Consider the following 12,055-nt stretch of genomic DNA (forward strand, 5'->3'; position numbering starts at 1 on the left):
GTTGACTTTGCATGCATTATGCTCCACATACCCACATACGTAGAGACAAAGAATGCTTCCATGCAGCTTAATGGATAATTTATCCACATCCACTCTGGTCTCCTAGCTTTTGGAGAAAAACTTGTTCTAGTTTCCTCAGTCACTTGTTCTTATTGTCATAAAATTTGGGTAAACTGCATTCACCTTACTCTAGTAAGGTGAAATGATTTGTTGTTTCTAGTTTTAAAAACGGTATTGACAACCTTTCTCATAGTCAACATGATAAAACAACCTTTTCCCCTTATATTTTTGGTCATTCTAGTACATCAAGTTGTTGTTTTTTTTTTTTTTTTTTTTTTTTTTTTTTTTTTGTGTTAAAAGTTTTTCTGGGTGTCCCCTTTATGACTTACTGCTTTTCTGTAACAGGAAGTTGGTCAAATGTCCTGGGGAGAGAGAAATAAGAATTTTCAAATTATTATCTAAGTATATAAAGGATCCGTTGCTAGCAACAAAATTTGTAGACATCTTGGTCCCATTCATAACAGAAAGAGCTAAAAATTGTGGTAAGAATCTCTCATAGTTTTGGTACTCACCATAAGAATCTTATCTTGTCTTTGAAATTCTATCATATCTTGCAGATCTTTATTCGGAAGCTGTGCAAGTCATTCGAGATATTGTCCCAATGTTAGGGAGCCATAGTACTAAAAAAATTCTGACAGCAGTTACCCCGCTACTTGCTTCTGTTGAACTGGATATGCGGCTGTCTATTTGTGATCTTCTTGATTCACTTGCTGAAGCCGATCCTTCTGTCCAGTGTCTGGTAATATTGTATCTTTATCTTACATTTTGAGTATTGCTTTTGATGGAACCTAGTTGGTTTTCGAATCTCAAATTGTCCATGTTTGCTTAATTCTTGATCGTAATGCAGGCCAAAATTGTTCGTAAATTGAATGCAACCTCTACTACAGAAATGGGTAGCCTTGATTATGACGCTATCGTGGATGGTTATAATGAGATTTGTATTGATTTCTTCTATACTGTTCCTGAGGATCATGCATTGGTCATTTTATCACATTGTGTGTATGATATGTCATCTGAAGAATTGATCTCAAGGCATAGTGCTTATGGGTCACTGCTCTCGTTTGTTGAATTTTCTGCCCAAATCCTTGGCCAAGAAGGAAAAGGTCACCAAGAAATTACTTGTAAGATGATTACGCATGATGATGGTTGTTGGACTAGAGCATCTATTCAGCGTGTAACAATCAAGTTTCTTTTGAAGCATATGGGGGATGCATTGAGCAGAGAAACTACAGTGAAGAAGGTACCAAGTTCCTGTTGTTCATCTTATCGGAGTTGATGATAACTTAACATCAACATACAATAACCATAAATTAAGTCATGAAAAAATAATTTCTTTTGATATTTCTTTTTTGGGCAGACTCTTTGCGTAGTCCTTTTGGGGCTAGGACAAAATAATGCAAATAGTATATTGAATGATTAGGCCTGTTGCTGATAAAGAATATCAAACATTTTTTTTAATTTTTTTTTTATTGATTTAATAATTACCGGTTTAATTAAATTGTACAACATAAACTGCTATGTATTATTGTGGTTTCTATAGCGATTGGTTTGGTTTCAGGAATGGATAAATTTACTACGAGAAATGCTTATGAAACTACCAGAAGTAGCAAATCTTAATTCGTTAAGGGCTCTGTGCAGTAACGATGCTGAAGTAGATTTTTTCAACAATATTGTTCATTTGCAGGTAAGTTTTATGTTATATCTTCCTAAGCATGATGAATGTTTGTGGTTATCATTGTTTGAACTGTGTTGATTTCATGTCTTACATGTGATATTAGAGCCTTTATAATAAGCATCTTTTCCTCAAATGAAAGAATATGACTTGGGAAAAAAATTATAATTATTTGAATTGTTTTTTTTTTTCTTCCAAAAAATGAGGAGAGCTATCTTTATTGTTATGGTCGTTTCCATTTGTAAAACATTTCAATTTATCAGTTTTGATAAAGTCATTAATGAAGTTTTTTCCATCATTAGTTGCTTCCAAGCTTTAAAGAACACATTTGACAAGGTACTTGTTTCGTCTAACATATCCACATTTTGTACTTGCAGAGGCATAGGAGAGCAAGGGCATTGTCGCGTTTTAGGAATGTTATCAGTACAAGCAACATGTCAGAGGTAATTATATCCTTTTTTAATGTTCTCAATTCCTCAAACCCTCCTTCCAAGTTACTGAATTTTACTATGCTGCTGTTTGATGCAGGATATTTTAAATAAAGTTTTTGTGCCGCTCTTTTTTAGTATGTTGTTTGATAAACGAGAAGGAAATGGAGAACATGTTAGAGTTGCGTGCATAGAGGCCCTTGCTTCAGTTTCTGGTCATGTTGAATGGAAGTCATACTATGCGTTACTGGTTAGATGCCTCCGAGAGATGACTAGGAATCCAGACAAGCAAAAGCACTTATTGAGGCTAACTTGCTCCATATTGGACAAATTTCATTTTTCAGAAATTCATAATAACCAAAAAGCCAATGACTCTGTGGAGAATGCTTCTGATGCTAGGACAATTGGTAGTTGTTCTTCCACTATGGTAACTGAGATACAGAGATGCCTTCATAAAACTGTGCTCCCAAAGATACATAAGCTACTCAATTCTGATTCTGATAAGGTCAATGTTAACATCAATCTTGCTGCCCTTAAACTACTAAAGTTGCTCCCTGGGGACATAATGGACTCACTGCTTCCTAGCATCATTCATCGTATTTGTAACTTCTTAAAGAATCGGTTGGAAAGCATACGTGACGAAGCTAGGTCTGCTTTGGCTGCTTGTTTGAAGGAGCTTGGGCTGCAATACCTGCAGTTTATAGTTGGGGTTTTGCGAGCTACCTTGAAACGAGGATATGAGCTGCATGTATTGGGATACACACTCAATTTCATCTTGTCCAAGTCCATTTCAATTCCAAGTAGTGGGAAGTTGGATTACTGTTTGGAAGATCTCCTTTCAGTAGTAGAGAATGACATTCTTGGAGATGTTGCTGAGGAAAAAGAAGTGGGAAAGATTGCTTCAAAAATGAAAGAAACTAAAATGCGACAGTCTTTTAAAACCCTGGAATTGATAGGCCAGAGTATAACATTCAAAACTCATGCCTTGAAGCTTCTTTCGCCTGTTACAACACATTTGCAGAAGCAGCTCACGCCAAAAGTCAAAACTGAATTGGAAAAAATGTTAACTCACATAGCTGTTGGTATTGAACGAAATCCATCTGTAGATCAGACTGACCTGTTCATCTTTGTATATGGCCTCATTGAAGATGGGATTAAACACGAAAATGGTCAGCGCGAACATTCATTAGTCGCAGAGGCAAAGAAACATCATAGGAAGGACTTGAGAGAGAAAAGAATAACTTCAGGCCGACTTGTCAACGTATCTTCACATCTTCTTATTGTGTTTGCTCTCAGGATGTTGCATAAACGTACAACAAGTTTGAAACAGGGAAAAATTGAGCACGTTTTATCAATGTTGGATCCTTTTGTCACACTTCTAGGGAGCTGCTTGGCTTCCAAGTACGAAGATATTTTATCTGCGTCCCTTAGTTGCCTCACTTCATTGGTCAGGCTGCCTTTACCATCCCTTGAATCTCAAGCTGATAAAATGAAGGAGGCAGTCTTTGATATTGCACATAGTTCGGTAACTTCAAGCAGTCCTCTAATGCAGTCGTGTCTAAGATTGTTGGTTGTACTTCTGCGGAGCACCAGTATCACCCTTTCATCAGATCAGTTACATCAGTTAATTCAGCTTCCTCTGTTTGTTGATCTTGAAAGGGAACCTTCTAATCTTGCCCTTTCATTGCTAAAGGCAATTGTTAATCGCAAGCTAGTTGTTCCTGAGATTTATGATCTTGTAACTCAAGTTGGGGAATTGATGGTGACCAGTCAAGTGGACTCAATTCGCAAGAAATGCAGTCAAATTTTATTACAGTTTTTACTTGATTATCAGCTTTCAGTAAAACGTTTGCAAGAACATCTAGATTTTCTGCTTTCAAATTTAAGGCAAGTATCTGATAGTTATTTTGGGCAATTTTTTTTCCTCTTTTAATTTTCCTTCTTATATTTCCATAAATGACTTAACTACTCTTGCAGATATGAGCATTCATCTGGAAGAGAAGCTGTGCTTGAAATGCTTCATGCAATCATTGTCAAATTTCCAAGTAAAAATGTGGATGAGCAATCGCAGACATTATTTGTGCATTTGGTGGTTTGCTTAGCCAATGATGAGGATAATAGGGTTCGTTCCATGACTGGTGCAGCTATAAAGAAGCTCATTGGGTGTGTAAGCTCACATTCACTTCATTCCATTCTTGAGTACACATTGTCTTGGTATTCGGAAGAGACACAGCAACTGTGGAGTGCTGCTGCACAGGTAATAATCTCGGTATTGCACTATGAGGTGGATAATTCTGATTTGGGAGGACCGGTCACTTCTTTAGTTGTAATTCCTATCAAACATATGTTTTTTGCTTTTTCTTTCTCTCGTCAATATTCTTTCGTTTATATGTTAGAATGTAATTCATTTATAGTAGTAGATAAAATAAGACAGACGAAAATATGTAAGTTGACTAATTCAAGAAGTTAAATGCTAATGAAGATTTATGAAAGAAAAGCGTGTTTCTCTTATAAGAAGGAATCAACTGAAAATTTGTTGTAGTACCAGGATACTCAATAAATTACTTTATCTAGAAATGTAGAAATGGCCTATGCTAAGAAACTAACTACAATTTCAACAAAAACTACTAATTTTCTAGTGTTTGGTTGACACTTTGAAAATGATCCCGAAAACATTTTTTCTTGACACCATTAGCTCTTGCCCTTGTTGTGCATGCGCTTGAATTGTTGATAGTTTATGATTTTAGTTATTGGCCGCTGAAACTAACCAATGTAGGGGCAAATGTCAAGAACCACGTTGAACCAACTGTTTTTCACCTAAAGGCCAACAAGAGTGGGATACTGAGAGTTGATATACGTGAACCTAAGACCAAAGATGACCATTGGTTTTTGAAGTTTGAAAACTTGGAAAGTTGTCTAATAATTTATACCAAGCACTCACACTAACAGGTAGAGCTGCAACTTTGGTCAGGCCAACCCTAGCATAACCCAAGTATTTCAACCTTGAATCCTAATCCAGTCCAAGTTGACTTCAACCCTTAACCTGAACCAAGCTTGCATCTGGGATTGGCTTGAGCTAGTTTGTTGGCTGAGTTGGGCTAAACTGATTTTCAGGTTAGGTTGAGTTAGGTTAAGTTGCCTTGGTAGTTAGTTTCTCATCAGAAACGTAATTTATATCACCAATTAGGATTTTCTTTATCCTTTATCATAATTAGCAAATCAAGATTTTAACAATATTGAAGGGCTGTGAGATATTTATGGTTAACATTGATGCACTTCAAACTTGAGAGACATATATTTACGGGAAAAGGTTAAGTAACCATTAACATGAAATATATAGGTAAACCAAAGTCAAACAAGCAAGGTTTATCCGAGCAGTAACAAATAATCAAATGAAAAAAGTATCGCATCAACTGGTTCAGCTGCGGATCGGGTTTATGGTTGGGCTATGGGTTTGGCTGTGGCCTGTAGGAACCTCAACCCTAGCCCAGCCCAAGCCCAAAACCGGTCTTGAAAATTCCCAATCCAAGCTTGCCCAATTTTCGGATTGGCCTTAGGTTGGTCTGGGTTAACTTGCCCAAGCTGCATCCTTACTAACATGAACATTCTACTTGAATGGGCAAGAAACTTGGTGAATGGGCATCTACTCTTGTCAATGGGAGGTGCATGGTACATTTGAATGGGATATGTAACCTTGCAGTGTTCTAAACCCATATGGCCTCATATGGTGTTCTGTTGAGTGTTATGGGATTATAAACATATGCATGAGCATTTGAGTCTGTCTGTCTCTCTCTCTCTCTCTCTCTCTCTCTCTTGGTGCTATCACACGTTTGTTGCCAAACTTGGTAGTTCAGATTTAACGATCTGCTATGGTCGAATCTCAATGTTGAGAAGTACCTGGCCTTTATTAAGAAATCCCAATACATATTGCTACTCATTCAATCTGCTTTCATTTGTTTTATAATATTTATTATTTTTAAATATTATTTACTTATCAAAAATAATATTTATTGTTGAGTTGTCTCTGAATGTGTTGGTACAGGTCTTGGGATTACTAGTTGAGGTCATGAAGAAAAAATTTCAAATACATGTTAATAGGGTACTGCCAGTGACCAGAAAAATTTTACAGTCTGCCATCAGTAGGCAACTAGATGTTTCTGAGGAAACTGCTGTTGCTTTCTGGAAAGAGGCATATTATTCACTTGTTATGTTGGAGAAGATGCTACATCAGTTCCGTGATTTGTGCTTTGAAAGTGATCTTGAGGTATGTCTATCTTTAAATAAGTTATACATATAATTCCATTCATTTGATCTATTTAGTCGAGTGAATAGTATCTTTGTGCTTTCCTACTTAGCTAGGCCAGGGACCACTGACTGCAGAAATTAGGCTTCAATTGAGTAGTAATTGCTAGGAAAATGTGTAGTTACATTTGTTGTTTGATGATGACATGGGTTATTAGTGCACTAGTTGGACTTAATTCATGGAATGTAGTGGATTTGGATAACAAGATTTGTTTTTTGGTTGAAACTTAGTGCGTAGGGCTATAAATGAACTGAACTGCTTATAAACAGCTCGTACTTGACTTTTATAAACTCGATTTGAGTTTGGTTTGTTTATTAAATGAACCAAGTTTGAAGAGAAATTTAGGCTCGTCTATTAAGCGAGCCAAATTAGGTGCGGCTTGTATAAGCTTGTAAAAACTTGTAGAACTTCATTTTTTTTATTTGTTATGATATTATTTTAATTTTGTAATGAAAAAGTACGAAGTTTTTGAAAAGATAGAAGTTGATGATTTTTCTAATGTTATAAATATTAGGGGTGAAAATGTGGATGCTGATGTAGTTATTAGCAATATCCGCATCTGCATAATGCGGTTATCACGTTTAGGTATTCATATCTGCGCGGTTATTGCGATTATTAAATATGGTTATTATCCGTTATCCGCATATAAGGTAATGCATTGAAGTTGTAATTCTTGTTTTTAGTAAATTCCAAAAGGCGTTATTTATAGTTGAACACTATTATTTAGATCGCATTTACTAATCATTTTGCCATGGAATTTTTATCTCATACACTACTTAGCTTCCTGCAGTAAAGGAAAAAGATATTGGAAATAATCATAATAATAAAGGAAGAACATATAAGGCAATTAAATCAGAAGAATTTCCTAGCAGTGAAATCCAGCAACATTACAAATCCAACAAATTTAAAAAACATAAATTACAAATCCAACAAATTTTTTTTTTTAAAAAAATCCGAAATTCTAAACATAAAAAACATAAATTAAGTCTATATGTAACACATTCATACGTGGATGTTGATGGATCTACTACAACACACCATGAATCCAAATATATATGTATATATTTGATAAGTAAGCAAAGAAGTTTATAAAAAGTGTAAAGGCACCCCTAAGCATACATGAAGTATACAAAAATGACATCAAAACAGGAAAAAAGAGGGAAGAGAGGAAAAACACCCGAAAAACCCCAAAACAGGAGGAAACCCAATCACCCCAACAAAACCAGCCCACAAAACCCAGAGACTATTACATAACATTAGTGGCCCTCTTGCCCCGGCTAGATCCAAAACCCCTGGCATCCAAATATATATATATATATATATAAAGGGAAATAACAGCATCCGATCACGTGAAAACCGCAATCCCCGTCCGCTTATGCGGATAGTAAATAACGGATAAGTGCGAATATCGGACTTGGGTGGTTATTATCCGCCCACATTTTCACCCCTAATAGATATAGCTTGAGTCATTACGATTGTAAGTCTTGATATGTTTTTTTTTTTATTTTTTTTTATTTTTTATAATTCTACTAGGCCATGAACTAGATCATATCATTCTCAACGAGTCCATAAGAAATGATTCCATAAGGCTGGTGAAGGTAATTTTTATGGTTTTATGTAACAAAATCAGTTGATCTAATTAACTTGAATGATAAAATCTTAATACTAGTTAAGTAACTAACGATTAGTAGGGATTTATGAAAAAGGATAAACAGTGAGAATATTTACTTTGTAGGAGAAACGATAAAGTTAATTGAACATCTCGTGATCAAGATTGAGTTTGTTCAATAAATAAATGAACCTTGTTTGAATATAAAATCTAGCTCCGTGATAAGCTCACCATGGCTTGTACTAGAAATAAAATTAAACGAATTAAGCTTGAACGTTCAAATTTCTAACCTCAACTCAGCTTGATTACAACCCTATATGGTTGGTTGTTTAGTGCAATCATACTTTGAAATGTTTAATATTATTCATTATATCATCCTGGTATTATAGGTTTTAACGTTCCCTTAACTGGTTTTTTAGACTTTATGGTGTACATATTGTCAAACAAAACACGAATTATCAAGTAATGACATTTAAAGAAAAAGTAATATGAATTCAATTCTTACTTTTAAACCCATTTTCAAACACCATATAAGTTGCACATCTTTTTTTAGATGAGTAATGCTACATACGATACCCTTATCTCACTAGGCTGATGTGGCAGTGGCTATCAGCCAAATAGGATGGAGGTATGATATATAGCATTACTCTTTTGAGATACGGGATGGTACTATAGGGGCTGAAATCCAAATTATATTATATATTTATATCGTTCAGAATAAAATTCTCTTAGTTTGCTATTGTGGTTCTATAGTCATATCTCATACCTTTAAGAAAATCTTCCAACCGGCCTAGCCAAGTATTGATTGTGGCCAATTCTTGTTAGTCCTAGAGAAGATAATGGTCTCTTAAATAAGCTGAATATAATTGAAAATGTGTCTTGTTTTGAAAGCGGCGGCCAACAAGACACTCATAATGTAATTAGCTGGCTAAATTGTGAAATTTTCTCCGAATTCTAACCAAGTTGGATATTCACTCTCTTGTTGATCAATTATCCCTCAGTAGCTGGATAAGGCTTTGTAGAATTTGGATTTTGTTGCTTCCAGCTGGTTTTTGTTTTATTTAACTTTGCTGAATTGCTCCCTTTTTTGGGGGGGACATGATGATTGAAGGGTTTTCTCCTTTTACTTTAGATTTCATTGCTTTTGATTTCCTCTGTTTTTTATTTTTATTTTTTTTCTGTTGCATTATTTCAAGGAAATCTGGGAGGCAATCTGTGAGTTGCTTTTGCACCCACATATGTGGCTACGCCACATATCAAGTCGCCTCATAGCCCTGTACTTTGCCCGTGTAATAGAAGCTCAGAAAGAAAATGAAGAAAAAGCATTTGGAACTTATTTTCTTATGAAGCCAAGTAGACTTTTTCTTATAGCTGCTTCCCTCTGCTGCCAATTGAAGACACAACTAACTGATGATGCTGCCAGCAACCTGATAACACAAAATATTGTGTTCGCAATATGTGGTGTGCATTCTTTGATGGGACAGATGGAGTACGTGGATTCTCCCAAGTTCTGGTCTACCCTTGAACAGCATGAGCAAGGCCGTTTTCTTAAATCTTTCGAATTGCTTGATTCAAGAAAAGGAAGAAGCATGTTTTTGTCTCTTTCATCTGGTGTATGCAATCAAAAGGAACAAGCTCAGTCCAAGGATATTCGATACTTGATAATTTCGTATTTGCTTAAAAGAATGGGAAAGGTTTCCCTTCAAATGGAGGCTATTCAGGTTTGTTTTCCAGAAGTTGTGACATATAATTTGTTAGGATCATTGAAGATATTGTTGGAAATTTCCACAATTACTCGACTTCTTTTTCAAAAACTATTTGTACCCTTGAAGTAAACATACTTTATTGCTTTTCTCTACTAAAGCACTTGTCACTGATGATTTTTCATATGTACCGTGCAGATGAAAATTGTATTCAATAGTTTTTCAAAAATTTCATTAGAAATCAGTCAGGACAATTGCCTCCATTATGCATCTCAAATGTTGCAGCCGCTATATAAAGTTTGTGAAGGGTTTGCTGGGAAAGTGATCCCTGGTGAGTTTTGTCCCCGTTATACTACATTCTAAATTCAAGTTCATATTTGAAAAGTTAATCCATATTATACATTTTTTGTGCGGGCAATTCTTTTTGTTTGAAGCGTAAACTAGTTAAAATATGTGATGATGAAGGCATCCAATTTGTTATCTCCATTTTTTCCAAGGAAAAAGGGACTTCTTTTCTCTCCTTTCTTGTTTTCCCAAGCGTTGAGCTTTTCTCCATTGTTCATAATATAATGCTGGTAAATGGATAATAAAGATTTTGGCAAAACCTAACTAGGAAAATTTGAATTATCAAAGGAAACTTATCTTTTCACATCTTACAGATTGTTTGGGAATTACTTTGAAAAGTGTTTTTTGTTTTATGTTTTGAGAATTGTTTTCTAAAATATGGGGGCTACATCTGATAAAAGTTGTCTTTGGGGGCTATGTCTGAACGAAGTTAATATGTGTGCTTGTCTCAAATATATATATATTTCTTTTTGAACTATTGCTTATGGAGTGATAATATGGGTAAGTAGGGTTTTTTGCATAGAGCTCAGCTGATCAATCGAATGTTTAAGGTCAGCTGAACATTATAAGAATGGGTGGCTGGGGTTTCTACATAAATGGAACCTTGCCCATCTCTCTCCATTAATTTCTTTTTCTTCATGAATCTCTATAGTTTATTAATTTTGTATCTGATTTGGTCTATAAGCTTCTGTGGGATTAATTTTTAACTTCTGGGCTCATATACAATATAGCAGTATAGGTTGAAATGTGGCTTTTGCGCGTCACAAATTTACACCTACACAATTCTTTTTTTGATAAAGTAATGTAATCCATTAAAAAGTACAGAAGGATGCAACCCTAGTACACAAGCTGTATTCAAAAGATAACCCCCACTAATTTTGGAAAGAACAAAAATCCACAAATTCAGAGAAGTTGCAAAAATGAGAGAAATCCAAAGCAATTTCCTAACATTATCATTATTAGGACCATACACCTGTAAATGCCCGCTCAAAATTATCACTGATGCACCTAAAAGAACAAGCAATGGAAAATCTCCCCACACAATCCTCCAATTTTTCCACCATCATTCTATCCCACATTAGCAAAATTCCTCCAAACTGTTGACCCTAGGAAACTCAAATCCATGTGTAGACACCCCCACAAGCTCCTTACCACTTCCCTAGTAACAAACTTCAATTTAGTTTCTTTTAAGCATGTAATATCCGCCTTCCAATTCTTAATAAGTCCTTTAGTCCTCATTCTTTTATCATTCTCATTAAACCCTCTCACATTCCAAGATAGTATCTTAGGCTTCATTAAGCATACGTATGCCCCTCCCCTTTCTTGTATCTCTGTTAGACTGCCCTCCCTTTACATCATAATTGATTGAGCAAGCCAAGCTCTTTAGTTCTCTTTTGCCCTGTTATCTGTCTAAGAGGAAACATAAGGATTGCACACCATACTATTATGGTTCCTACTTCAATTGCTGTAAACAAAGTCTAACATCTACTCCTCAAACCCTTCACAGGAGAATCCCATGACATGACAAATCTTTTTCACTCTGCTAACTACCCAATCTAATGATATAATTCAGGCAGCTCCTGGGCATCTATTTCAGCCACTGGATTGACAACCAAAGGTTCAATCTCTGTCAACACGTCTCCCCTATAAGGCACCATATCCAGGGAAGAACCGTGTTCATCCCCCACTAGCATTAATCGAACATGAACCACCCTCAAACCGTATCACCTGTGCTTTCTGAACCTCCTTACTGTGTTCCTCCATTCCTGAAACTACCCTTTTTTGTTCCACCACATCCACGTAGGACTGCCGTCCGTACCCCACCATCCGCAGCAACCCCGAGTGAGAAACAGATGCCTCCCCATTCCTTTTTCCGATAGCACCTTTTTGCTCAACGTGTTTCACTACCCGCCTCATCTAAGAGATGCAATTGCC

At 35.8% G+C, this 12,055-nt stretch overlaps 1 protein-coding gene across 1 annotated transcript in view; it reads left to right on the forward strand.

Moving 5' to 3' along the window:
* The window catches only part of LOC133856603 (uncharacterized), a 33,196-nt gene that overhangs the window by 19,978 nt on the left and 1,163 nt on the right, over positions 1-12,055 (forward strand). The window contains exons 21-30 of the mRNA XM_062291660.1: positions 406-542; positions 618-799; positions 908-1,300; positions 1,619-1,744; positions 2,110-2,175; positions 2,261-4,047; positions 4,138-4,417; positions 6,203-6,424; positions 9,269-9,793; positions 9,974-10,106. Coding sequence (XP_062147644.1) covers positions 406-542; positions 618-799; positions 908-1,300; positions 1,619-1,744; positions 2,110-2,175; positions 2,261-4,047; positions 4,138-4,417; positions 6,203-6,424; positions 9,269-9,793; positions 9,974-10,106 — 3,851 coding nt within the window. The remainder of the gene's footprint in view (positions 1-405; positions 543-617; positions 800-907; positions 1,301-1,618; positions 1,745-2,109; positions 2,176-2,260; positions 4,048-4,137; positions 4,418-6,202; positions 6,425-9,268; positions 9,794-9,973; positions 10,107-12,055) is intronic.

Source organism: Alnus glutinosa, chromosome 14 (genome assembly GCF_958979055.1).
Source record: "Alnus glutinosa chromosome 14, dhAlnGlut1.1, whole genome shotgun sequence".
NCBI lineage: Eukaryota > Viridiplantae > Streptophyta > Magnoliopsida > Fagales > Betulaceae > Alnus > Alnus glutinosa.